This window comes from Corvus hawaiiensis, chromosome 2 (genome assembly GCF_020740725.1).
Source record: "Corvus hawaiiensis isolate bCorHaw1 chromosome 2, bCorHaw1.pri.cur, whole genome shotgun sequence".
In the NCBI taxonomy this organism is placed as follows: domain Eukaryota; kingdom Metazoa; phylum Chordata; class Aves; order Passeriformes; family Corvidae; genus Corvus; species Corvus hawaiiensis.
The window spans coordinates 108,973,623-109,001,419 of record NC_063214.1 but is presented as its reverse complement, the minus strand read 5'-3'; the positions used below and the strand labels follow the sequence as shown (position 1 = coordinate 109,001,419).

The following is a 27,797-nucleotide window of genomic DNA, read 5'->3' as shown; positions in this document are numbered from 1 at the left end:
GGAAAAATCTGCTGCCAGAGGGGCTGCAGTTTTTGCAGGAAATACCCACATGCCCCAGTGCAGGTCCTGTAAAGACCAGTGTGGATCCCACCTCCAGCCTAGTCCCCTCCAAGGGCTGCAGGACAGTCCCTGCTCCATTGGAGCCCTATCCAGAGCAGCAGGGGAATCTCTCCTCTGGTGCCTGCAGTGCTTTCTCCCCTTTTCCTCTGACGTTGCTGCTCGCAGGGTGTTCCCAACTCCACTATGCAGCATTTTGCCACTTGAAACCCAGGCGTGCAGCTTCACCACTGCCAGGCCCAGAGACACCCATTTACCTGCACCATGAGCGACCTTCCCAGCTGCCTGGGAGACACAGGCCATACTTCTACTTTGGAGCAGTGCAGGAAGAAAAGTGAAAACCAGAAGTCTGTGCACAAGGCCATCTCCCAGCAGCCATCGAACTGCATCCAGATGTGGGTGAGGATCCAGCTGTGGGTGAAGATCTGACAGTCAGAAACAGTAACTCAGTGGCCTCTACAGGCCTTTGGGGGTTCACTTTGTGGGACCCTAGAGCACAAACTTTAGGAGGAGCAGCTGAGGCAAGAGGGTTGCTCTAGCCTTGAGAAGAGACTTGGGAGACATTATTGCTCTCTGTAACTACTGGAAAGGAGGTTGTAGTGAGGTGGGGGTCACTCTTTTCTCCCAAGTAACAAACATCAGGACAAGAGCAAATGGCCTCAGTTAGCACCACTGGCAGTTTACACTGGCTATTAAGAAAAAATTTCCTCATTGAAAGTGTTGTGAAGCACTGGAACAGGCTGTCCAGGGAAGCAGTCAAGTCACCATCCCTGGAGTAGATATGGCACTCAGGGACACGGTTTAGTGTTGGCAGTGTTAGGTTAATGGATGATTATCTTCATGATTCTATTAAGTGAATCTTGACTGTAACTTAAGACACGTGGCTGTCTGCAAATCAGCTCCAGAAAATGCCAGCAGATAGCTTCCTTTTCCTTAGTATTTAGCTGTTATAGATACAGTAAGAATTTTACAATGGTAGCAGGAACATTTCACTTCAAGACACAGGTAAAAAGTCCTAACTAAATTCCTAAAAATTCCTAAATTTCTAAAAAAACGTTAATGAACATTCCTATAATTATTCTGTCAGTCTTCATTGGGATTTTAAACAATGAGCTGTCAAAAATTTGTTTCCTGAAAAAAACCTGTCATCCTTCCACCCCAAATAATGAACCAGTGGTTATAAAATATCATTGAAAACACGAAAGTGTTACAAGACATGCCAACCATTAGAAAGTAACTTCACAGGAGGTCCCAGTGTGGTGGAGCTTAAGAGCAGAACCAGGACAAAGCATAGAATAAAAGAAAATAATTTTGAAAATCAAAACCATCAGGTTTCATAATTAACTGAAGTTAAATGGGAAAGTGTTAGATAACATTAGCAGCTACCAAAACACAAAAAGCATCACAGAGCTGTATACACTCATCTTTGTTATTCCCATCTACTAAAATTATTGTTTTAGTCCACTGGTGCATTTCTGTGCCTATACAAAGAACAGTTGCACAAAAATGTTTCCATTATACACCAATAAATACTTGTGTATTTGGGTGCTACCCAGGCAATGTGGCACACTGCGCTGTGCATTCTCCATTGAGTCATGAAACATCCTCTTGAGCAACACACAAAGTTGTCATGGCATGCTGAAGTCAGATGGCTGTAGCAGTGCTTTTTAATCATTATTAATGTACATTTGCCAGTTCTGATCAGTATTTCCAGTTCCATGAGCTGAAGACAGCAGAGACACCCCTGGTATCCTTCTGCCTTCCACCCTTCCATGCTCACTAACAATCCATGACCATTAAATCCCACAGCTGCCTTTCTTTTGGGCTTCATGAATTTTGTATTTATTTGCTTCAGTAATCAGTCTACCCTTAAGCACTCCCTAATCTGAAGTTTCCTTTTAGTCTTCATTTAATTTCCAGCAGCTAAACTCTTTTCCTTCTAAAATACTTAGAAGGCATCTTGTACTCATTACTCAGTTAAAAAAAAAAAACCAACAAAACAAACCCAAATGTTTCCAATTTCTCCAACTTCTCTGGCCAATAGCATCAGAGGACAGGCTGGGCAGTGTGACTGGCACTCTCTTTTCCATATCCAGATGTGTTCCCCATATCCCCATACCACTTCTGTTCTGCTGTCCTGTTTCTTGGCTCCTCCTCCCAGCTCATTTCCCCAGTTCCTTTCCATCTTAATGCCTCTTGCCCCTACATCCTTACTGCTCTTGTCACTGCACAGGAATACTTCTCATCACAATTTCAATTATGAAGTTCATTTCACATTTTTCTTTTCCCTCTTTCTAAGATCTCCACTCCCTACATCTGAAGCTCAAGTTCACTGCAATGTACAACCACTGTATGAACTTCTTCACATCCCCCAGTTCCCATGCCACATTTCTCATTCCTTGCTTCCTAAAGCATTCCACATTTCAAAAAGGCACTTCTAAGTTGCTCAGTGCTATTATTAATCACTGCAGCACTTGCTTACTTTGCTACTTCTCTCACTTGCTCCCTCAGCATCTCTAATGACTCCAACTATTCTTCTCTTTGTGGGCAAAGTTTGTCAGCTTTCTCAGATTACCCACAGGCATCATCTGCAGTCTCCTATACCTCAATTAAAATAAGAAATTGAGTTATCTTCCTCTCACCCATCCCCTCGCTCCCTCCAGCAAGCTGTCAACACCTCAAATTCTCAAACAGCAAAAATAATAAAGGAAGATACCTTTCTTCCCTGTCATGCATGTAAGCACTCCAAAATTACTCCTTATTCTACCCTCAGTCTATATGTGAGACTTTTTTCCCCTCAGAAAGTTAAGGCTTCCCCTTTCTTTTTCTGAACTATCAAGCCTTCTGCTATCACTGTACTTAATGCAGATCTAAATACTTCTCCCTTCCAGTTATGTGGAATTCATGTAAATCTCTCTACATTTTCTGGAAGTCACGTTTTTCTTCCATTGTATGACATTACTCTGGGGTGTGATTCAGAAAGGTTAATAACTTCTTTGATGTACCCATCCTGTTCATGCCCCTCTCCCTGTTACCTAAATTTCTGTGCCAGTTTCCATCATTCTCAATGTCACAGTAACTTCTCCTAAGCCTGTCTTTTCTCTGTGCCACACAATGAGTCACACTGTCACCCAAAGCCTACTTACCACTTTAGCAGAAAAACTCAAATTTCCACTTAGAGACCTCCAAAGAATTCACATCTAAAACACTGTACAGAAAAGCAACTCTTTCTAGGCAAATATCTCTGAAGCTTCAAGTGAGTCCCCCCATTACAAATATCAGTGTGCTGTTCCATACTACACAGTATCTTATCTGAGCATTTATTACATGGAAAGTAACAGAATTAATCTGAGACAGAAAAGATACTCAATAAAAAGACCATGAAGAACCTTTATGTGACAAAGAAAAAGGAGGTACAATGGTAAGCATCATACCCATCAATTCTGTCATTTGAACACTGAATCCACAATGGATTTAACAATTCAAACACACAAGTAACGATAGCGTACCTTTATTTTAACACGCGCACTGCACTGATGCAGTAGATACAACGCCAGCAGTTTCTCCTTGCACAAACTACTATCAGTCAATAAATTCTAGGTGGAAGCAGCATTTAGTGCAAAGAATAATTAAGAAACTTCTAATGTTAACCGTATCTCGGGAACTGTTTGCATACATGGCGCAGCAATTACAGCTGCTTCCCAACTGGCCTTAAACATGGAAAACCGATCAGCTACAGCAGTTTACATTTGGAAATTCTAACACAGAGACTTGTTTTTCTTTTAAAAAAATCTACACTACAGCAACAAATAAATAAAGACCGACAGTGTGTATATATTTGCTCAGAATCAATTCAGCAACTTAAAAAAATATAATGTTCAGTGTTTGCTGAATTGCTTTATACTGCATCTATCACTTCAAAACACTACATTTAAAAAAAGTTAAAGAAAAAAAATAATTCTTCCAACTCTCTTCATACCCTATTAGTTGAAAAGCTTGCAAGCACTGCTGCCCCTCAGCTATTAATACGCAATTCAGGTCCCCTGGTCATTCTGGGACTCTTTACAGAACATCCCTGCACACCCAGCAGCTTCCTGTGCAGTAATGCTAAAGGGAAGTACAAGCCCTGGTACAGTGAGCACATTAAATCATCTTCCAGTTCACAAGTTTCCTTGCTAAAAACCAAACCACCCCCACTTGTTGTGACTGATTTCTACGTCTGCCAAGCTCACCCAGGAACACAGATGATCTGAACTCTGTGTCCCTGTGTGCTTCATTTCACCTACATGAGCAATCACACTAAGAATCAATGGAAATATTCATGCTTGCAAAGTTATGGATACACCTGTTTACAGGATATCTGCATTCATCTGCGGCTAGACAAACTGACTGCAGTCCTGGACCATAAATGAAGAGTCTCTACTGTATTATAGGTTATAATACCAACATCTTTTCTGGGATGCCTACAGCAGAGCTAAAACACTCAGGGAAACGCAGAAAACTATTCTATTTAGAGGGAAGCTCTATTCTTTGGAAGTATTTAGTGATTCACAAGCTGTAGGCCATGGAAGAACTGTGCCCTGTGTATATTCAAGAATTAACATTAACTGTGATAATTTAAAATAGTAAGACTGAAAAATGCTTCTGTTGGCTCTCCAAACTGAAAACATTTTAACAATTTTAGACCAATTATGGACTGAAGAAACAGCAAATTTTTGCAAGTTTTCTAGTATCAGTCTGGAATTCCACACAGGCTATTCAGATTCCATGAACAGTTTATATATGTGGGATGCAATAAAATTACTCCTTATGTGTGGTTTAAGAATATAAAGGACAGCTTTTGTTTGGTTTGTTTTCGTTAACAGTATCTTGGGGGGGGGCAAATGAACTCTCTCCAATAAAACTAAGAAAATGTGAATACTGTGTGTTGAATGAAACATCATTACTGTTCAGGATTAGAGTGTTTAGGGAAATAGTGCATTTTTTATTCTATCTTGGAAAAGTAAAAAATGCACATAATGGTCATATCCCTCCTACCTCAAATGGGATTTTTAAACACAAATATCTTAGTCAATACACAGCTCTTACAAAAATATAACTTTTGACAACATGAGAAACTGCTAAAGAAAAATGCATCTTCTTCCAGAACAGAATCACAATGCCCCCCAGCTTCTACTGATTTTTACACTGCAAGTGAGTCTAACTGAGCAATAGCCTCACACAATATGGGCCATCTGTGGCAATACAACCAGCACTGATCCTACTGAAGCACACACATACTTGCCCCTCAGAACATTCAGTACAGGTGCATATAAAGACAGATCACCCACATTTCTTCATCCTCTAAGCCAACCTTTACTTCAAAAATCTAGTGCTTCCCATAAGGCTGGGGAGAAGATATGCCCACAAGAACCTCATTATGCTCAATTACTTGCACTGGGTGGAATGAAAACCCAGCCTTGATCTTCATGCTTCAGTACAAACCTATTGTTAAATCCATGTCAGAATCCAAATAATCAATATGGCAGCAACTGAAGAATTCCAGGATGTAAAAGGCCAAAGATTCTTCTGCCGCAGAGATTACAGCAATGATGAAGAAAACTAGGGTAAATAGAAATTTAAGACTGGCTTTCTTCCCTTTGCAACAAAGGGCTTGGAGTATTCTCACAAGATTTTTTTCTTTTTAGTTATGCCCTTGTCTATATGGAAGCACTGCAGTGTTCATTAAAAAAACCAAACAAAAACCAACACCACACAAAAACCCTCTCCCATTTTTAAAAAGCACTATAGATGAAAAATCTACAGGAAAAACAAAACCAACAAGAACTCCATGGACCACCCTTGAGGGATGAAATGCTAAAGATGTCTTTTTTAATCAACCAGTTTGTGAAGATCTACAAAAAAATAAAAAGGATCACATTCTAAAGGTTCAGTGCAGTCAGCAGCTATATAGTTTTGCTGCTTATTCATCTTTAAGTTGACTTTCAAAAATAACACCCTAGCTTGTCAAAATATACATTTTCCATTTGCTTTTAAATTAAAATAATAATAAAAAAAACATTTAAAGAATTCACAATCAATAGCATGACTAAGTTTCAGGATCATCTACAGCATATAATTTAAAGGTTCAAAATGCCAATATGCAGCATGTGGCAGGCCTATATGCTCCATGCAGCATGTACACTTAGGATAATTTCAAATAATCTTGATGTTCAGATGTCAGTCTGTTTCTTCCAAATTGTGTAGAATACCCATCTGGAGAAAATAAGCAGTTAAGGAAAAGAAAAGGCAACATTTGTAGTACATGGTTAAAATGTAGCACTTTTTACTTATATTTAAATTCTGAAAACTTCCAGTAGCTCATAAAGGGTAGGCAAAACACTCAAAAGTGAAATCTCCCTGGATTCTCTTTTTGACTCAGCAGTTCAGGGATGCCTACACTTCAAATCACATACACATTCAATTAAGGTCTGGCAGTTGTAAAGGCAAAAATAACCTGTTTCTCTGAAACCACAAGCTTTTAAGGGCAAGTATCTGTATATCCTTCACATTCTTTTATCTTGAAAATGCGGGGTCAAATCTGAGTTTCACAGAGAGCTGACAATAATGAGAAGCAGGAGGAGCTGACTATAGTCAGTCTGGAGTCAGTAAGGGGTCAGTATGGAGGCTGCAGCATTGAACACTACCAGGGTTAGACACACAGAAGGGAGGCAAAATGAACACATGCAACAGAAGAAAGGCTGTCACAGCATCACGTGCTTAATGTATTATGAATAAGCAGATCCTGGAAAGATGTTTCCTGTCAAGAGAGACAGCCACAGCAGGCTTTACCCTGCAAAACATTTCCAGGGAGATCCCATAAAAGCAGTAAACACTCAAGGCAAAATGCAGCCAGCAGAACCACCTTACAGCAGATCAAAATGCTCCTCTCAAGCTAAGGGCTTGAAGGTTAAACTTCTAGCTCCTTATATAACTTCCCTGCTACCCACAAATTGAAGAGATTCTGAAGGATTATTTTTAGGAATGGGATGCTTCTGAGAACATGCATACCCCTCCACTTGGAATACTTTTTTCCAGTAACACTAACTAGTAATGATAGGTATCATTCTCTTCCCCATTCCCCAGTCTTAAAAATCAAGTCTGAGCTGTATGTTCGATATGTCAGACAATATTTAAAGATCTGGATCATGCTAATCTGTATGAAGTTAGTTTCTTATTTTTGTAAAACAAAAAAGAAAATAAGAAGATACATCCTTGTCAGAACTCCCAGGCAGCATTACCCTTATCGAACAGTTTATCCCACATCACACACACCACTCAAGAACATTAACAAAAACACAGCCTGTTCATGGAAGGTGCTGATCATTTCACCAGCTGTGAATTTACAGCACTTCTAGAAAACAATTCCTACAATTATCCTCAAAATAAAACTGCAGCAGTTCATTTACTGTGAAAAAAAATAAGTGTTTAAATCAGAACTGCCTTTTTGCTTGAGTTCATTACCTCCAACCAATCTATGCTTGCTTGATTTATTAATACACACTCTTCAGTCTTCTTCAGTCTTTAAGGATACAATTCCATGTAGGAGGGAACGCACACAGTTTCTTTTGAAAACTCCACAGGACAGTAAAGCCTGCTAAGCTGTTCTTCGTACAGAGTCAAGGCATCAGTCAGATTGATACAGTTTCCCTGAAGAAAAAAGAAGTTCCAGTCACAATCAAGCAAATAAGCAAAATTTCAGATGAATATATACATTTTGACATTACTGCAAGGCTTCCACATACTTGAGAAGCAGATACATGCTGTTCTCAATATTTAATATTTACAAGGCAAACAATGAACAGCTTGTCTTCATTCTGCCTACAGCAAACAACAATTTGTACCCTTTCAACAAAGGGTAAGTAAGGGGGCATTATCTATATTCTCATTAGCAGAAGGAACCATTATATGAGGGCTTCCAGTTCACAGACCACCATGTGTTGTTTACCTATAACATCCACTCCCTAACCATTTTCTTAATGATTGCTTACATTTATTAGTAAACAGTATTACAACGTCCAGATTCTTCTGTTATTTAACATTGCCTAGATCTTAGAGTGTTTAAATGCACTATTAACAAAACTATAGCCTATCTATTTTAAACAGATTCCTCCACAAAGCACTATGACTAAATACATCAAATTATACAGAAGTTCTCTGACTGCGGGCTACATTGTCTTGAGTTTTCACGTCATGATTCTGAAAAGGAAGTGATTCCTATGATACCTTTTTTTGTCTTAGGGGTGAAACAATATTACCCAAACATATCATTCTTGGAATACAAACACATTGAGGATTACAAAGAATGAGGAATTAAAACAAACAAACAAAAAAAACCCCAAAACAAACGAAGAACCCCCCCCAGAAAAACCAATCCCCCAAATGAAAACATACAAAAAAAACCCCCAAACCAAACAAACCCCAATAAACAAAATATCCACCCCCCCCCCCACAAAAACAACTCAAACAAAAGGACTCACCCAACCCCCCCAGCAACTCTTTTATGCAAGCACTACCTTGTCCCAAGCTAACTATTAGTAAGAAGCAGAAGTTACTGCAATGTATATCTGGGATGCCCATATGGAGAAAGCTCTGATTAGAAGACTGAATTCTCCATATCCTGGAGAACACATTTGAAGATTTAGTGGTAACAGTGAGTTCACAGAACACCAGACTGAACAAACACCAAATATCCAAAGCAATAAAAGTTATGTAAGTTCAATTAAAAAATAAAAACCTTTGTCAAGTTTCTTGCCTACATAACTGAGTAGGCTAGCAAATAACTTCACAACCTTAAATTCAATGTTCTTAGGAATGAGTGAGGCAAATACAAGTTATCTGGACACTAATTTAAAATCAAGTGAAGTTGAATACAATCACCACTGCGTGGTCCACAAATTGCTCAGGTTTTTTCCAGGTATGAGGCACTGAATGAAGACTCACCAAAAAAAAAAAGTGTACTGTTGCTGTGGCACAGCACAGAGATAATACATTCTGTAATTGTGGTCACAGTGGAGATATTGCAAAGGCCCTTGGCACACTGACAGCCAAATGAATTGATTTGTGTGGTCTTCTATGTCCACCACTTTCCTGAGGAATTTTAGCTCAACCTACAGGCCCCAAACATGATAAACCAACTATGCTGTAACACTACACATGAACAGCAAGTTATATGATGACTATAAATCTCTATTGCCCACACAGCATGTGCCAATCTGGCCATATGCAGGGCAGGATGAGATCTTCAGGAGATACATGTCCCCAGCTTCTCCTAATGGTTGGGTTTACTAGCATGTAGTATAAATGCCTTTTACCTTGATGTAGCACAAAGCCTGCTTTCCATTTCTGATTTCTGATCAGCAGAAACAGAAGCATTAACTAGCATTTTCCAAAGTAGCTCTCAATATAAAAATCATCAAGCTTCCCCACGTTTTACCACTTCTAGTGGAGGAATGTTTGCCACAGAAGATAAAAAGGAGAACAAAAAGGAAATCTTTATGTTAATGAAACAGCTCCTAATAATCCAGCACAAGAGCCAAAGCCCCACAAAATGATGGCAAGAAATGCAAGGCACAGAAGTTACATGTTAGAAAGTGTCTAAAGCAACAGCCTCCACCCACTGTGGAGTGGCAGGATCCTCCTGCTGCTCTGAATGACTTTGGGAAGTGTTTGTGTGTACCCACAAGTACACAATTTTGGTTTGGTTTTTTTTTAACTGACCATTGAATGCAGTATCTTGTTCTTCCTGCCCTTCAATAACATGTCTAACTTGCACCTGACTGAACCAGATGGTTCAATAAGAAAAAGCTAATCTAATAAAAAAATTTAGTTCCCTTACAGTCACAGCTTATTCAATATTTTAGGATCTCTAACTCGAAATGAGGACCCCAGGAACCTGGACTTCCTCAACGCTTCCTAAGTGTCTGACTGCCTGTGTTTCACACATCGTATTGCTCTGCTAACACACTGTGAAGCTTCTAAATCCAGAACAGTCTTTAAAAAAGACTCATTTTACTGTGTAAATTCTTCATGGCACTCCCATATTTTTTTAAATAGCCTTAAAATGATTATATGCACACAGGTGCAACTAAAAGTTAATTTTCACAAAGCAAGGAGCTAAGATGAGTTTGAACAAGTACTATCTGTGCTCTTTAAAACATACAACAGACAGAGGCCAAAACAAGCAGAGGTCACATTTGAAATCAGTATTTCTACACAGCTCCATTTACACTGATTTTTCCATGTAACAACATCAGATGATAACTAGAACAAAGTGTAAAATGTACATTCTAACTTTGGAATTTATACTATTTCTCCTACTTTTTACTGGTAGGATTTTTTCACACGGTATTTAAAACATTTCTATTTCCAGAGGAAGTGAAAAGATAATTCATTCCACCAATCTTCCTCTGAATTTTTTGCATCATGCTCAATTTTTTTTTTTTTTTTTTGGATTGTGCTCAAGTTTTCACAAGTGAAGAAGAAAGCCTCAACTTAAAAAAATCTTAACACAGCATCTTGACAATCCTCTTAGGCACATGATGTGATTCTCGGGGTTGTCCTGTACAGGGCCAGGAGCTGGACTTTGATGATTCCTGTGGGTCCCTTCCAGGCCACGAAATCCTATGATTCCACTCTATCATTCTATAATCTTTTAAAAAAACCATGTTTGGGAAAGCCCTCCTTCAAAAGAACTTGCATAAAACATGTTTGATTATAATTTTGATCATATTGCACAAACAAACCTGTACTTGCTTATTTGGTAAAGGAAAGTGGCATGCTTTATATGGAATTTTTCATATTTGGGTTCGGCTATCAGAAAACAAATGAGATTTGTAAAAAGGTATAAGACTAACACTTACTGAGCACAACAATGAACAGACTGCTGCAGTACAGTTCAGTAACCTGTCATTATCCAGAGGATTGTGGTGGGTTTTTTTGGTTCAGCTGCCCTTTACCAAACATATCATTTTGTTTCAACATCAGACTGAATGCAAAAGGAAACTGAAAAACAACCTGTGTGTGTAATTTGAGTCATAAATAGAAACGCTGCTAGGTAATTTACAGAGCATACCACTATTACGTAGGAAGTTGAATAGGATACACAGTGATAGAGAAGTATCCAGTTTCCCAGACTGTTGCTTCAGTATTTCATCATTTCTCCCTTCTCTAGCAAGAGACAAATCACTGCAGACACCATGGAAAACAAATTACAGGAGCAGTGAACATGCCAAGAAACAATTTTTGCTTTTCAAACCCACAACTCCCCAATTTCCAAATCAAGATCTTGCCTAAAGGTTCAGACAACCCACCTGGCTCTTCTATCAACCTTCTTCTTCTGGAGAAACACCACAGGATTTTATAGTTCTGCATTGTTACTATTTTTTGTAACTATCTGGCTTTACTCAATACAGAGTTAAGCATTTCAAAAATCAATTCTACAAAACATAAGGCTTATTTCAATAAAGTTATTGAAAAATCACTATTATTAACACCTTTCTTTAAAAGGTGACCAGCTTTACCAACCAAGGCTACAGTGTTAATAACAATGTCAATCACACTTAGATGTTCTAGTATCACTAGAGTGCCACAGGGAACCAAGCAGAGATCAGTCTAATAACCTGTGTCCACTTTAACTGCCGCTGCCTAATGAAGAGTTATGTGGTAGAATAATGCATTGTTTGCTCTGGACAGACACCATATAACTCAAACAATAGCTAATATTGAATGCTGTTTAATAAGGTTTAAAGCAGATGACTCACTAATTAAATGTTTTCAGAAGGAAATAACCAAAATCACGTTCTTTTTTCTCCCACAGGGTTCAGTCAAATTTTCAACATACACAAAACCCTACCCAACTCCTCTGCCCAGCCCCCCATACTTAATCTCTGTTCCACGTCAAACAATTTGACAGGTAAGAACTAGGAGATAGATGAATTTTTTTTTACTCCTTAAGAAGCATCTTTCAGACAGAAGAGTACTTGAGGCGGTTTAAACTTTGAGATTAACAAATCTTTATCAGTAAGACCTTGTTTAAGACAGATGACTCCTGAACTGTTTCACAGCCTTTGCATCCTGAGTCTGCTCAGGGCTTGCACTCACTCCAACAGCTCATGCCTGTCTCCCAACATCAGTTTTTCTGGGCTCTCACAAGGCATATATTCTGTAGATCCATGAGTTTAGTTTTCAGGTTTCTACAGCACAAGGCACAACACATTTAAATAACAAATACAGTTCTGGACCGACAAAAAAACATTCCTTAAAATAAGTAGCGAAAAAAAAATTGTTTAAATTAACCATCTAAGTTCCAGTTAACTCTGCCCACCTATAAAGGGGATGTGTCCATCAACTATTAACAGGCTGAACTTGGGCCACTACGCTTCCTCCAACCCTCAGAAAGTAAACCAGTGACTTGAAAGCAGGTGAAAGGGTCCCTTTTCCATACTTGCCCATTTCTTACATGTCTTACCCCACATGTCATTGTCACTGGACACCTTTGTCTGTGACTGTACGCCAGAGAAGTTTAATTTTTAACATGGGTTTCTGTTTTTGTTTTGCAATAATGTGCCAGAATTTGACATCACCAAGGTTCAGTTTTATCCTTCCTCACTTCACAGTGACTAATAAGCAGTGAGACACTGATCATGAAACACCTAGCATAAAAGCTAGGCTTAAGTTTGGGGGGACACAGAGGGCTGTTAAGGAAATAATGGAGGCAAACCTGACTGTTAAGTACCTCCACTGGCCAAAAGATCAATTAATTTAAAGCTGAACTCTCAGTAACAAAGGGAAATGAAAATGTCTGTTCCTTAAAGCCTCTCAAACTACCAAGAAATCACAGAGGCTCACACAGCCATTCTTCCAGCATCCTTTCATGGTTCAGTCATGGAGAATCTTGCTCCCTTGTTGGAAGTGCTAATTAGAAAGCCCACACAGCAGCCAAAAAAAGGAGTCTAACTATGGAGCAACATGATGATTGTCTGGACATTCAGAGGGCTGTGTAGGAGAGTGGCCAGGAAGAGACAGCTTAGTGAAGGGCCACATGTTCATGTGGGAGACACATGATCCCTTGCACCAGGGGTCAGTGCTGTTTACTGGAACCTGTGAGTGGTCTGAGTTTCTATCCTGCCTGGGCTGAATGACCCCAACCAGGAAGTCACAAATTCCTGTTTAGAGGTATTTTTAAAGATTCCACTTTATAAACAGGCTGAAAATGATAGCCTTCTCAACCTCAAAAGATTAGATCAACAGAACAAAAACTTAGCACAGAAAAAGGCATTTTCTTAGCTACACAATCCACTGACACGCAGAAACAACCTTACAATCAGTCTCTGCATCTGCTAGACCATGGTTTCACAGCTCTTGGGACAATCCTCACATGCTACTTCGAAGGCACAAGAGAGGGATGGTTCAGAAAACAAAAGCCACAAACGTATCATCTACAAGAATACATACTCACTTGAAAGAAATCACTTGGGCCATCTAAAAATCATATTTTTATGAAGTCCAATACTGTAAAAACACTTAACGTGCTCGGAAACAAGTTGCTGGGAAGGTGTATTAGAGACGAAACTGCACCACAGGATTTTCCAAGGTCTTACATCCTCACCAACTCAAATTTCTCTCCACTGTGATGGCTGGGAACATGTACCTCTAACTGGCTCTGCCTTGGAGAAGGTTAACACCAAGCAGACCTGGCCTCATATCGTATCATATTGTATCGTGTCATATCATTACACATTTCAAAGCACCAACTTCAGAAGAAGAATGGAAATAAGAGCATGCCATATGACCACTGAACCTCAGAGTGGTGGGATTATGTTTAACAGTAAGTTTTCATAAACAAGCGTCAAGTCTTAAACCTACAGACAGGTTTTCAAGTTCTGCAGGCTAAGGGCCCTAAAGCTCATGACTCTCTGTGTAGGCTGCAACACTCAATATGGATGATGCAGCTAGAAAAGCAAGGGCATGTAAAGCACAGCTGCTACTCATACAAGTTTTTGTTCTAAGCTGTGATTACTATTTGCACAGAGAAAGTATGAAGGCATTTTTCCCCAAATACACTCAGACACAGACTTAAAGCAGCAGAGAATGACATTCATTAACTTCCCCTTTTACATCTTTCCAGAGCTGAAAAAAAGGTAGTCCCTCCTGCATCTTAAAATTGGCCACATAAGTTCTTATAACCCCTAGGAATACAAATAAATAGTCTGAAAAATCTTCCACAGCCAGAATGTCTAAAAATCCTAATAAACTGCCAGGCAATACCAGTTACCTGCCTCCACCTAGTGGTGACAGGACATTCTGCACCAGCATTTGGAGACTGCTTTGAGGATCACCAAGGAAGGAATCCCGAAGGAACCACCAGGTGTGTTAGAGCAGCATGCGAGAAGTAATTCTTTTTACAATCTCAGATAAATTATAGCCATCTGGAGTTCAACAGCACTAGACCCTGCCTGCTGAAAATTCACTTGCAGATCAGAACATTTTCTAAAACTTGCACAGAGCTCAATGAAGAGGTGATGAGCATTTCCCTTTATTTTTCCCAGCAGTGGCATTTAGACAGCAGGCAGCAATACAGTATGTGAAAGGATGGCATTCTGTGAACACAACTCCACTTCTGGGTAAGGAATTTCTTTGGCACTGAAATAAATGACATCCTAACTAGATGCACATGATTCTGTTTAGGGTGCAAGGGGACATGCTACAAACTACAAAGAACAAAAATTTTCAATGTCAGTACAATATAATGCCAAGGCAGAAGAAGCAACTATAATTACTGGCTAGTAGTCCACAGAACAACAATCCTTTTGCTGCATTTTTCCTATGAGACATTTCCTCATCATAGCAAAGATGAGGCTCTAACAAGTAAGTGGACATTCCCTCAGCCACTTTTCTTGGTGATATTTAATATTTTTTGGTTTAGAGAACCAAAATGCAAAGAAGGGACTGGGGGGCACACGAGTCCTGTATTTTAAAAACATAACTGCCTTAAAAGGCACATGATGTCTTCAGCAAGGCCTGCTGTGTAATATATGCATCCTGAAAGTAGATAGCGGGAACAAAAGTAACTTAAATTCCCAATGTTAATACACAGAGCTGAAACCACTGGCATTCAACAGCAAACACAACAGAGCATTCAAAATCATTTATGAGTTCCCAGTGTGTGACTAAGCTGCCAAAGTTCATAGCGGTCATGTTTGAATTTCTGACCATAGTCTAACCCAATACTCTGAGTAGCCAGCTTCAGATAGTTTAGTTGAATTTAAATTTGTTTAAATAATTAAAACAAAGTTATAGACAGCTGATTTTCTTTAGAGCACCCTGGTAAGTCTGTTCATCCTATGACCAGACTACTGAGTTGTGTGAGGATGTGGTGGGTTGAGCCTGGCTGGATGCCAAGTGCCCACAAAAGACATGCTGTCATTCCCCTGCTCAGCTGGACAGAGGAGAGAAAATACAGCAAAAGGCTCACAGGCCAACGTAAGGATGGGGAGAGAACACTCACCAGTTACTGTCACAGGCAATCAGCCTCACCTTTGTATTAAACTCAAGTTCCTCATCAAATCAGAGTGGGATAATAAGAAATAAACCCAAATTTTAGGAACATCTTCCCCTACCCCTCTTTTCTCCCCAGGGTGAACTTTACTCACAAACTGCGCTAATGGGGAATGGGGATTGTGGTCAGTTCATCCCATTTTATTTCTAGTGCTCCTTCCTCCTCCCACACTTCTCTGCTCCAGTGTGGGGTCTCCCCCCATGGGAGACAGTCCTCCATTAAGTTCCCCAACATGAGTGCTTCCATGGTCTGCAGTTTTTCATTAATTGCTCCAGCGTGGGTCTCCTGCAGGGTCACAAGTTCTGCTAGCAAGCCTTCTCCAGTGTGGGTTTCCCACAGGGTCACAGCTTCCTTCAGGTATCCACGTGTTCTGGCATGGGGTCCTCCAGGGGCTGCAGGTGGATCTTTGCTCCCCTGTGGAGCTTCATGGGCTGCAGAATGACAGCCTCCTACATCATGGTCTTCATCACAGGCTGCATGGGAATCTCTGCACTGGTACATGGAGCATCTCCTGCCCCTCCTTCTCCACTGACCTTGGAGTCTGCAGAGCTGTTTCTCTCACATATTCTCACTTCTCTCTCTGGCTGCAACTGCTGTTGTGCAGCAACTTTTCGCCCTTCAAAAATCTTATCCCAGAGGCACTACCACAGTCACTGATGGGCTCAGCTTTGGCCAGAAGTTGATCCACCCTGAAGCAAGTCTGGCATTGGCTTTGTCAGACATGGGGGAGCCCTCCCCACTCCCCCCCACTATCAAAACCTAGTCAGATAAACCCAGTACAGAGGGTTATTCCATTCTTACAGAGGATTATTTTGTTTTTTCAGGCCCAACTGGGAAGGGGCTACAAGAACCATCAAATGGGCTGGGTAGTGTATCAGTAGATGTATCAAAAGCTCTGAAAGCTGTTTGCCCCAGTATTAATTGTCCTTTTTTCAACACTTTCAGGAAGACTAAGCTGCTTGAGAACACTGCTTCTATACTCCAGCCCTTTCATTGGCTACCCATTAGCCACAAGTCCAATTTTAAGCCATGTCAATTTTAATATTGTTTCTTTCTCATCCTGCCATGTACCACCTTGTTGCTTGGGGACCACAAAATATAATATTGCATAGTTTCACAACAGCTAAAACCCACCAGGGCTGGTTCAGAACTGCTGTCCTTTCTTTCTGTGCAAGCAGATGATGGAGAGCCAACTTACCTCCTCCCGTGAGGACAGGACAGGCAGCAGGGGCTGCACCAGTCTCCACCTCAGCTGGTTTCAGCTGACACAAAACAACCCTCCTGTCCTCTGGCTACAGCACAGCCATCATTCCAGCTTTCAGCATAACCTTATTCTCAAGAGCCCTTCTGCAAAGTCCAAAAAAAACCTGTCCCCAGACATGTTTACCTTCGTCCCAATAAGGCCAGCTAGTCTCACTGTGTATGGTGTAAGTACAGTAACTGCAACACAACTTGCTCTGTTTCCAAAAGATTTAGTGTCCTTTTGATATCAAAGTCTGCCATAAATATTTCCACTAGTAACAGGACAGAAATGCCATTAAAATTTAGAGTGTGGTACAACCATGTTAATCGTATCTTATATTTCAACCACAAGATCATTTCTCCTGCTCATAAAACCACAGTATTTTAAAACAGAGCAGCATATTAGAATTGCCAGAAACCTCATCCCACAAGTTTTTCGTTTCTTTTAAAACCTGCACAATTTTACAGTAGAGCAATTTCTTTATATTTCAGAGCTTAAGGATATTATTCCAAAATACAGTACTTAGATTCTCCACACATCAGAAGACTAGTTTATGAGCATGACAAAAGAAACACAACTTCAGAGACTTAGACTTCGCTGAACCATCTGCTGGCTCCTGTCACATTCTTCTATTATTGCACACAGCTTTGTGGCATTCCAAATTCAGGATTACATGAAGTATTTTCAGTGGAAAGCTATACCACAAGTCTATTATCTATGAGGTGGCTATATTAATTTTCTCATCCCCCTGCACCTATGCCAAACTCTTACACCTTAACGAACGATAAATTTTCACGTTTTACACTCTACAACTGAAGACATTAGCTTAAAAACCATCTGTCTCTTCATAAAGTACATCTGTTCTGCTTTTCAAAGAATTGTTCAGCTGCAATATTCTGTAGCATGCCTTGCTGAGTCTTACAATTATGCTTTTAAACTCCAGACAAAAGTTCATGAAATAATGAAAAAAAGACAAGTCAGTTAGCAAAACCTAACTTTCATGCAAAAGTGCTTGGTAAGTCATTAAAGGAAGAAAACCAGCTTGTAGTAGATTTTTAGGTAGTTTTGTCTTTTTTTTAACTGAAACAGTGCAAATTGCAATACATACAAAGCAGTACTTCATTACACCCAGATATCATACCTGTGTGAAGTATTTTCCATCTTGTTTCAGGACTTTCATTGAGAGGTCAAGAATCAACCGCAGAAATTCCCATGTAGAATCTGCATATGGGGAGTGATTGAAAAACAACCGCACATTATTGGCTTGTTCACTTATTACATATTCAAGACTTGCAAAGTCTTAAAAAAATTTTAAAAATAAAGCCTGGATTAAAAAACCCCAAATGTAAACCATATGCAACAGCAGTGATGGCAGGAGTGCTGCTGGTTTTCTTCACAGGAATTCTCCAGAAGTTTCCAATAAACTCTGAAGTGAGGAAAATTTACTAGAGTATGAACTCCAAATACTTCTCAAGAACTACATGAGTTCATATTATTCTGGAATAAGATTTAAAAGAGTGCTAGGCACATGCTAGCCTTTTCTAATATTCAAAAAATTTTCAAAAGAACAGATGTCTTATTATCTTTTTTTTCCTCTCAGATTTGTTTTTTAAATGGAAAAAATGAAAGCAGTTACAGTGTAAGCTGTTATGCAGCAGAAGAACAGAAATGTTGAAAATTCTCTGGAAGTTTAAGAAAATAAATTACAAGATTTACCTTCTTCTGGAGATGTGGAGATTGGAACAGCTGTCAGATCATTAATTACATAATCAAACATTCTTCCTTCTTTGGCATACCTCTTCAGTACAGGAATACAGTCCTCAATTAGGACCTATAAGAATGAAATACTGTAGCTAGTCTTCAAAATACCCTAAAACTCACCAGGTAAAAGGAACAAATGTGGATTCACAAAAATTAAAACGGAAAATATCAAAATTAAATACATGTTTAATTTTAGACTCCACCTTCAACTTTTTACATCATACAGAAAGAAGGAACTTTGTAGGAATTATGACAATGACAACACAGGCACTCTAGGACTGAATTTCCTAGATCTGTGACCACTGTTCTTCCTACCAAATGCTGACAACAGTTAGCAGTTCCACGTAAGTATAGTAAGTTATTCATATGAAGGGTCACTGATTTCCACAGTAGCATGTGACTTATCTGTTAATTTTTTGTGTGTTTTTATTAGCTCACTCCTGTAAGTTACTATCTATCACAGCATCTATGGACCAGTAATGAAAACAAAAACAGGCTACACCTGGGCTCATTTTTAAGTGCTGTCAGATGCAGCACAAAGACCTCAACTGCAGGAATGCATGACATTTGTTGGGGTTTTTATTTTTAATATAACAGCAGTGTAATACTAAGGGATTTTGCCTGCAAATTAAAAATAATTGTTAAATGTGTATTACAAATCCGGGTATTTCCAACTGTATAGAACACCTAAGAAATACACATTTCTTCTATCTTTTTAACAGTTTAAGGTTTAACAGTTTAAGGAATGATGTTAAACACTACGTTCTTACTGCTATTTCCTCTTTATTTCTACGTTATAGCAAACATTCTCCTATTTCACATTCCTTAAAAGCTGCATATGCATTTAATTTTAGAAGTCTGAAGACAGAGTTAAAATACTTCCAACATGAATTCCAGCTATTAAAATATGCAAGTCTCATACAAAAGGAAAAAATGCTTCCCAAACTTGAGTGAGAAAACTTGTCCCCAAAACTTTGCCACAGCAGTCTTCCAGACTAGGTCAACATGTATTTAAAATATTACTTGTAATGGAAGAAAAACAAAACATTACCTGGTAGCACTCTCCTTTCAGATTGTCTAAGACATCTCCGCACGTTTTACGCATGTGTTTTCTACACCCGTCAATCACCATTTGGTCAATGTTTGAGGTTTGTCAAGGCATAATACACTCCAGAAATAATAGAGGTAACAGCTGCTACTTCTTCAGAAACAAGTTCTCAAAGAGGTGGCATTCACAAAGGAATAATTGGATGTGTCTATTGGTGTATATACTGCAATAGCCAACCTTACGTTCTGGCCTCCAGATTCAAATAGATTATTAGGAAGTGCTTATTTTTGGTTTTAACCAAAATTTTTGATACTTTAGGTTATCATCACCATCAAACCCTGAAATGTGAACTGTAAAACTATTAAAAACTCCATAGTTAAAGTAGGTTCAGATTTTAACCTACACTTTTAAGACAATTATTTTTAGTCTTAGCAAAGGGATCCCAAAATCTAGGATGATCAACATTTCATATGGCTAACAGCAGTTTACATTACAAACTATATGAACTACACAATGTTGAAAACTTGATTTGTATTGGTATTTTTAAAACAGGGTTGGTCAATTCATCAATACAGTTCATCAAGTCCTGGCATTCCTATTGATTACATTTTTTTGCTTCTAGGCACTATTTTTTTTTACAGCTTTCTTCAGGAAAACAGAAGAACTCAAAAAGGCAGAACTGAGCCCAAAACACAAACTTGACAGATCTGTCTTCTGTTACTAGAGAAAGCATCAGAATGATGACAGAGGCATCCCTTTCCAGCCTTATTTAAACTACTCTCAGAGTTATAGTATGGATTGGGAACCTGAAAGCAGGTGTTGCATAATGATGCGCAAATATGCAGTCACTGGTCTCTCTAAGCTGACAAAAAGAAATTTCATTTAAGACCCTATCTCCTCATGCAAATTAGAACCTGACAGGTAACTGTCCTCAGTGCTAAGGTATCAGCAGAAAGCTCTGGTTGATATGAATAACGGGCCATTTGTCAAAGGATATCTCTACCATAGTAACCATCTTTGGCTTCAGTTTGACTATCTCATAGAGTATACCTCCATCACCACCTCCTAGGATTAGCACTTCTTTCCCAGTGTAGTCTTCCTTTCCACTGCCCATTATGGCTTGAGTATATGCCAGGTCACTTTCTGCCAGATCTGAATGGAAGGAAGAGAGAATTGGACAGAAATATTAAGTCTTCAGTTGTTCTCATTAACTGGTATTAATCCAGAGGTGATACAATACAGATGAAAGCAAGAGCATCTACAGAAACAACCTGGCTCTCAGAGACAGTGCAAGTAATGAGATTTTTCTCAGAATCCCACACAGGATTTCTCCAGTTCTCCATGTGAACCCAACAAATGGCCACCTCAGAATTCGGAAGTACTGTGTGCCAAAAGAAGCCAAGTAGGAGACCAAAACCATCAGTCTTTGTAACTTGATACTTCAATGGCTTTTTATCTCAGACTCATCCTGAAAGAGACAGATCTGGAAATTTTTGAAAATACATTGTGGACCCCAGCTAAAAAGAGCAACCTAGCCTAGATGCACACCAGTGGATCCCTGCACAGAAACAAACATGACCATTAACACCCAGGTGCTGAAGGGCCCTGCAGCTTGCCTTCTGCCAGCATCAGCTTCAAAGCAGGCACTAACACTCCCAAGCTGCAATAACAGATCTGCACTGCAAGGGCCAAGCTTTGTGCAGCAGCACATCGTGGCATATCCTATCACTCTGCCTGGCAACCACCACCTCACTCACGAGTGCACAATAACAAAATGAGACAAAGCATTGTTTTAAAATCCCATGGAAGGGAAATAAGTAATGGCATATGTCCCTTTCTACAAGGCACATTGTCACAATGTTCAAGCAAAACCTCATCTCCATATTAAACTCTGATGAAAATTTCTGGCTAGAAGTACTGAGTACTACATTTGATGATTTCTAATACAATTCTATCTGGATTAGAAAATACCTTGCTAATGCACTCAGTAACAGTGCTTTTCAGCTGCCATCTGCACAGAAGCCCTCTTGACAGTTGCAGAAAGCTAACTGAATGGTTAGAGGTACTTCCAATGATTTCAAAAAGCTGTAGTTTAATTCCTTAATTTCTCTGCCATCAGAGTTAATATAGGTATTCTATCCCTGGGCAGCAACAGCCCTCATTTACCACAGTCAGTCCTTTTTCAACATAAGAACTAAGATTTTACAAAGCACAATCCTTTTGTTGCCTAGATTTTCTAGAAAACAGCAGTCTCCAGTTTTAAAAAACAGTAGTGCACTTTTTTCTACGTTCGCTTTCAAAAATACAAAGGTCAGCAGGCACAAAGTACAACACAAAAACCCTCACATAAAGGTTGGGTTGCTATTCTGATTAACTTAAGAGTTATTATTTTGAAGAAGAGTCAAAAGATGTTCACCAATAAAGCAGCTAAATGGTTTGAGATACAGCTGCCCTATACCTCACCAAGCAGGAAATTCCCTTAGAGAATCAAGGGAGCAGCAGGGTTATACACATACACACATGCCAGCTCCCACTTCTTTGTATTTGTTTAGAACTACATTGTGTTTTGAAGACTGAAAGTAGCTTGTTTTGCTGTCAAAGAGAAGCTCTCAGAAGGTTGGACTGGCAACAAGAGGGAAAAGCTCATATAAAAGAATGGAGTAGAGCAAGCTCTGCTACTGAACACCATCTATTCTCCTCAGCCACTTTCTGCAGCAAAGATACTAACTCTGGAAAAATAAATCTTTTCTTTTTCAACTCTAGATTTTACACTGGTCAGCCTGATTGACATCCTTAATATAAAGGAACAGATACACATGTACATGCATAAACAGTTTCCAGCATCAGAACCATGACTCTTAGACATCTAATAAAACTGCCACATCAGGACAGAAAACAACACTTCTGACATTTTCACACCAGAGATCCTTAAATGAGATGGTACTTACTAACATCCCCACTGAGAATAAGAATATTCCCAAATTGTTTTGAATGCAGAATTTTAATATTCTGAAAAGGTGAATCTTCATCATAAACAACTTCATCTATGTCATATTCCACCAGGCGCCCATCAGCTGTGGGCCAGTATCTATCAATGACACCTCCTCTCAAAATGGCTGGCAACCTAGAAAGAAATAATATGAGAAAAAGATTACAAAAAATTGGAATGTTTATTTTTTTAAAAAATCCACTTTAAATATCCCGTGGATTCACCATAATAAGTAATATTTACAAGAGGCATCTAAGAAAACTTGCTACATTTAACACTCAACAGATACAAGAAACCTACCAGCCATATGTTAAATATACATAAGTTGCTAAGGCACAGATAATATAAATGATTCTTCTTTATGTACAACTTCTACAATGTACCTGTGAATTTCACTCTATTCAAAGAGATGGAATTTACATAACATAAAAGCCTCTGTAGAAGAAACAGCTCATGATCAGAAAATAATACAAAAGCAGAATGCAGGCAAAAAAAAGGACAAAAAAACTTCAGTTAAGAATGCCATTTCTTTGAGATTAAGTGCATCTTACTCAGAAGCTGTACTGAGAGACATTTTAATACATAGAGAAACAAAAAGTGAACTGAGCTAGGTCAATCTGCAGTGCATAAGCACAATCCTTGATATCAGCAGATAGTCTGTATTACTTTTTAAAAGTGGTTCAAGCATCTGCAAAGATTGTTTTGGGTTTCTTGCTTGTGGGTTTTAGGGGTTTTTTAAATTCCATAGAGATGGTTCAAATCAGTACTTCACCTGTAAAGACAAACTATCTTTGAAATGACAGCAAATGATCAAAGGGATTGTGTTTAGGCAAAAGTGCAGACACAGAGTTCATCAGATCTCCCACACACACTTGAAAGAATAAAGGGGTTTTTTTTCCAGAGGAGAGTGTAGCAGAAGACCAGAGACAAGCTGCTTCTCAATTCCCTAGTGATTCCTAGTCAACATTCCAGAAACACTTCCTACCCCCAGCGAGCCGCCAGATGGCGGCACACAGTGGGAGCAAGAGCAACCCTTCCTTACCTCAGAACAACAAAAACGCACGAAAAGCTTCTCCAGCTACATTCACCCTACTGCAGCTGCGTGTGTGCAGCTGACATCAAAACGATGCAAAACAAATTTTAAAAAAGGCACAAACGAAAAACAAGCAAAAAAAGACGCTGAGGAGCATGTGCCAAGATCCATGCCAGATACACTGTTTGAAGAGGTTCATCCTCTATACTACAGTAACCAAAAGATCTAGGTCACTTCAGGCAGATGTTTTCCTGACCTGTTTTTAAGAAATTCCTATCACAGGGATTCCACAAACTCCCTGTATCATTTCAGCATTAAAATAACCTCAAAAGCTTCTCCTCAATAACACAGATTGAGGAGATCAATCTATGAGATCATCTATGTTCATACACTGTGCACCTTGTGAGCCTTTACCAGGTTGAAGTAAAGCAAGATAACTACTCTCTGTTTTACACACAACTGTAAAACAAATAATACTCAAGTATAATACCACTTTTCAAATTACTACCATTTTACTTGTGGTCTCTCAAACTTCAGATCTACTTTCTGCCATAATACTGCTTAACTGTTTTCCTGTTTTGTAGTTTGTTCCTTGGCTTTACTGAGCCTTGCTGATTTTACACTTGCTTTTTACTTTTCTTAACCCATTTTCACTTCTACGGTCCTTCAAGCACCCACTACATCTTCCACCATGGGCATGCCTACAGTAAGTGCTCTCTGGCTTCACGGTATCAGTCACTGCCAGATAGTCATCATGAAGACAACAACAAGCCACATCCAGTATGAAAGTTATTTCAGCACCAGGCCATGAGCCACAATTTGAGTCCCTAAAATTTAATATACAGCCTTGAATTTAAATAATCCAAATTGACAGAGGGCTTGCAAAGCCTCCATCCTTGAGTTTTATTATAAAAGTTTGCTACAAAACATATCTATATTCTTGTCAGGTCCCTAAACCACACATGCCCACAGTGAGCACCATGAGGCACACCAGAGGCAGAGATGTGAGAGAAAGAGCCGCAGGAAACCTTCTCAGGGTGGGGTCTCCTCTATGGGCTTGAACTTCATTTTAGCTCTAAACCTCAGCCCTGGTCCCTGAGCTCTATCCCACCTGCCCAAGTGTTTGGCCAATCCTTGACACCCAGCTCGCCCCCAAAGCTGCCTCAGTACTACAGCCCAGCCTGGCAGTCACAGGGATGGGTCTCACGCTGGTCACCATCACCAGCTCACCTTCTCCAGGGGCTGTGGGATGTGGCCTATAGGGTACAGTTTATGCCTTGGCCTATTCCCCTGCCACCCTTGGCTGCCCAGCCCTTCCAGAGCAGTCTGTTCCCACTTCCAGGCTGCATTTTCTCTCACTATTTCATGCAATCATCACAAGAAACTAAAAAAATATCCCATCTTTATCTTCATACTCCAGGCTATTCACGCATTACAGCAAAGCACAACTTGCTTATCTTTAGTAACTATGCAGACAAACCACACACAGAAGAAGAGGTACAAACTTACCGTTTCACCCTTTTAATGTTACCATGAAACAATTCTTTCATTCTTTCTTCTACTTTGTTTAGAAGCTGCAAAAAATAGCAAACATGAGGTAGAATTTGTAGATCATCACTTAATGCAAAATACCTGTTAAAATTACTCTACCTGGAAGGCAATAAAACATAGCACCTGCTATGAAAAGGCTTTGAAATGTAACTAGAAGCCCATGAGTAACTATCTTGCCTCCTCAGCCTGGTTACAAGCAGGATTGTCCATATTACAGCAGCTGTAATACGAGACCCAGTACTTGCAAAAGAGTGTGTGCATTCATGCACTCACGTGTGTACACAACTTCAACAGGTGTTACTGCTCCTCGTCAGTAATCCAGGTTTGAACTGACTTTAATATTTTTAATCTTTTACCAAGATAGACTTTGATCGACCTGAAAAAAAAAAAAAAATAGGTGCACCCCATGCAGTTAGATAATCCTAGTAAGCAGCACTCATACCTGATCAACTTCCTCTCTTCCTTTCATGTGATCATTGTAGCTCTGCAGATCCACCAACACTAATCCATGAGGATGAATTCTCAAATTGGCAAAACTACAACAGAGAGACAGTGATGACAAATTTATTATCAAAAATCAGAGTAAGGAAATAAAATCTGAAACGAGTTATATTAAAATTCAGAATGCATGTTTTTTCCCCAGCATCTGTAACCATTGGCAGTGACAGCTCAAGTCTTCCTCTGCAAGGAAGAGCAAACAAAGTTGCAAGAACTTGCCTATCACTACACAACTAATAAAACCAGTAGGAAGCAAGGCAGTGAAACCGTGTTTAAGCCACAACAACCATGGTACAATGAGAATATGCTGCTTGCTAGTCTCAGTTCTTCAAATAAGGCCTGCTGGAGCAGGTGTGTTGGTTTGGTTTGGGTTTTTTAATTGAAAACAAGCCTTAAGAAAACAACCGGACCTTTTCCTTTTCACTTCTAGGGGTGTGTTTGTTTCATTTTGTGGGGAGGGTGGTTGGGGTTGGTTGTTTGGCTTTCTGTTGAATGGGGTTTTTTTAACTTTTTATAGCAACTATTCAGAGACACTGATCACATTCAAAGCTGAGTAAAAATCTGTGAGAAACAATACATATCCTGGGGCAAACCACAGCTTTCACTGGCAAAGAAATTGCAGCAGCAAACTCTCATTGATGAGCAGAGATGCAAAGTCAACATAATTCCTACTGTATATCTACTACAGGAACATTTCAAGACCAAAGAGCAAGGCTTCACTATGCTACACACGTGAGGTGAACAAACAATGAATCTTGGAGAGCTTGCAAGAAACAAAACAAGAGCTAAGGGCAGTGGGGAAGGACACAAGAAGAGAGGGTAGCCGAGGCAATATCCTTCCCACTCTAGGGAGGAGAGAATACAAAAAGAAACAGAAAGGCTAAAAGGGGACTACATAAAGGAAATGGAGGGGAAAAACCATACACCAGAAAAAAGGAGCAGAAGAGGGGATGAGAACAGAAATGGCTGAACAAAAAAAGAACGGTATTCAGAGATAGAAATGCACTAGTACAACACAGAAACCTCGGATAAAGCTGTATCGTTCTCTGAATGCTCTTTTCTTTGCCTGTCTGCTCTTATCACCCCACTCAGCCCCAAAGGAAAACACAGACTAGCTCTTGTTGTGACAATAAGTTTAGATGACCTCCCATCTTCCCACCACTCCCACCTTTGTCTCTTCCAGAGCTCCTTTTGCAAACTGTCAGCCTAATATGAACACCACCTCCCCCATGGTGCTGGGAACTTCAGCCCTTAGGTGCAGTCAGAAATAAAACCCTAATTATTCCGTTTTATCTGAAGACAACTTTTGGTAGCTGTAAAATGATCAAATTATGGAAACTGACTGAAGCAATTTAAGAATAAAAACGCTCTTGCTGGCTTTGGAACAGCAGTGATCTGCAGCTCTCACGTGTTACTACTGTCACCCAGTTCTCTTCAGAGGATAGGCCTGGAAAGCCGGAGGCTTTCCTCACGACTCTGCACACAGGTCTTGCTTCCAGGAAGGAAAGGCGCTTCTATTTAACACACACATGCACACCCAGAGCCCACAGACTGTCACCACCTTGGAGCAACCCTCCCTCCAACCCACAGCTTCCCCACTAGGTGTCCTCCAACACAGGTTTTTGATGAGGGAACACAAAAGCCTACCAGGATTCTGTTTACATGATGGGTTGGGTTTTTTTAAAGGAGAGAAAGACAAAGAGCAGAACTCAGAAGATGGAAGTACTGGTCACTCCAGCAGGTTTTGGACACAACCACTCACAGTGAAAAAGGTAAATTCCATAGGCCCTCAGAGCTGTGGAACTACAGACAGAAATACATAAACACAGTTCATATGACAGCTCTGTAATTTGATTCCTTGAAAACTGGCACAGTGTCAAGTATTTTCACTGTTAGAAAAACTTTTTATCAGTTCATTTCCATATTCCAGGAGTTGTTGTTGGCACAAATAAGCAACAGATTTCATTATCCCATGACTCGAGTTCTTTTAAATTAATTTCCTCCAAGAATCACATAGCT

General features: G+C 39.6%; 1 protein-coding gene across 2 annotated transcripts in view; it reads right to left on the bottom strand.

Moving 5' to 3' along the window:
- Positions 1-3,427: 3,427 nt before the first annotated feature.
- Positions 3,428-27,797, bottom strand: part of SMS (spermine synthase) — a 44,702-nt gene continuing 20,332 nt past the window's right edge. For both annotated transcript variants that reach the window (XM_048287865.1, XM_048287874.1), the window contains exons 3-11: positions 25,723-25,816; positions 25,239-25,303; positions 22,656-22,831; positions 20,705-20,859; positions 19,711-19,800; positions 18,615-18,729; positions 18,040-18,119; positions 7,631-7,746; positions 3,428-6,312 (exon numbers count right to left, since the gene is read on the bottom strand). In XM_048287865.1, the coding sequence (XP_048143822.1) occupies positions 6,270-6,312; positions 7,631-7,746; positions 18,040-18,119; positions 18,615-18,729; positions 19,711-19,800; positions 20,705-20,859; positions 22,656-22,831; positions 25,239-25,303; positions 25,723-25,816 (934 nt within the window). In that variant the 3' untranslated portion in view covers positions 3,428-6,269. The remainder of the gene's footprint in view (positions 6,313-7,630; positions 7,747-18,039; positions 18,120-18,614; positions 18,730-19,710; positions 19,801-20,704; positions 20,860-22,655; positions 22,832-25,238; positions 25,304-25,722; positions 25,817-27,797) is intronic.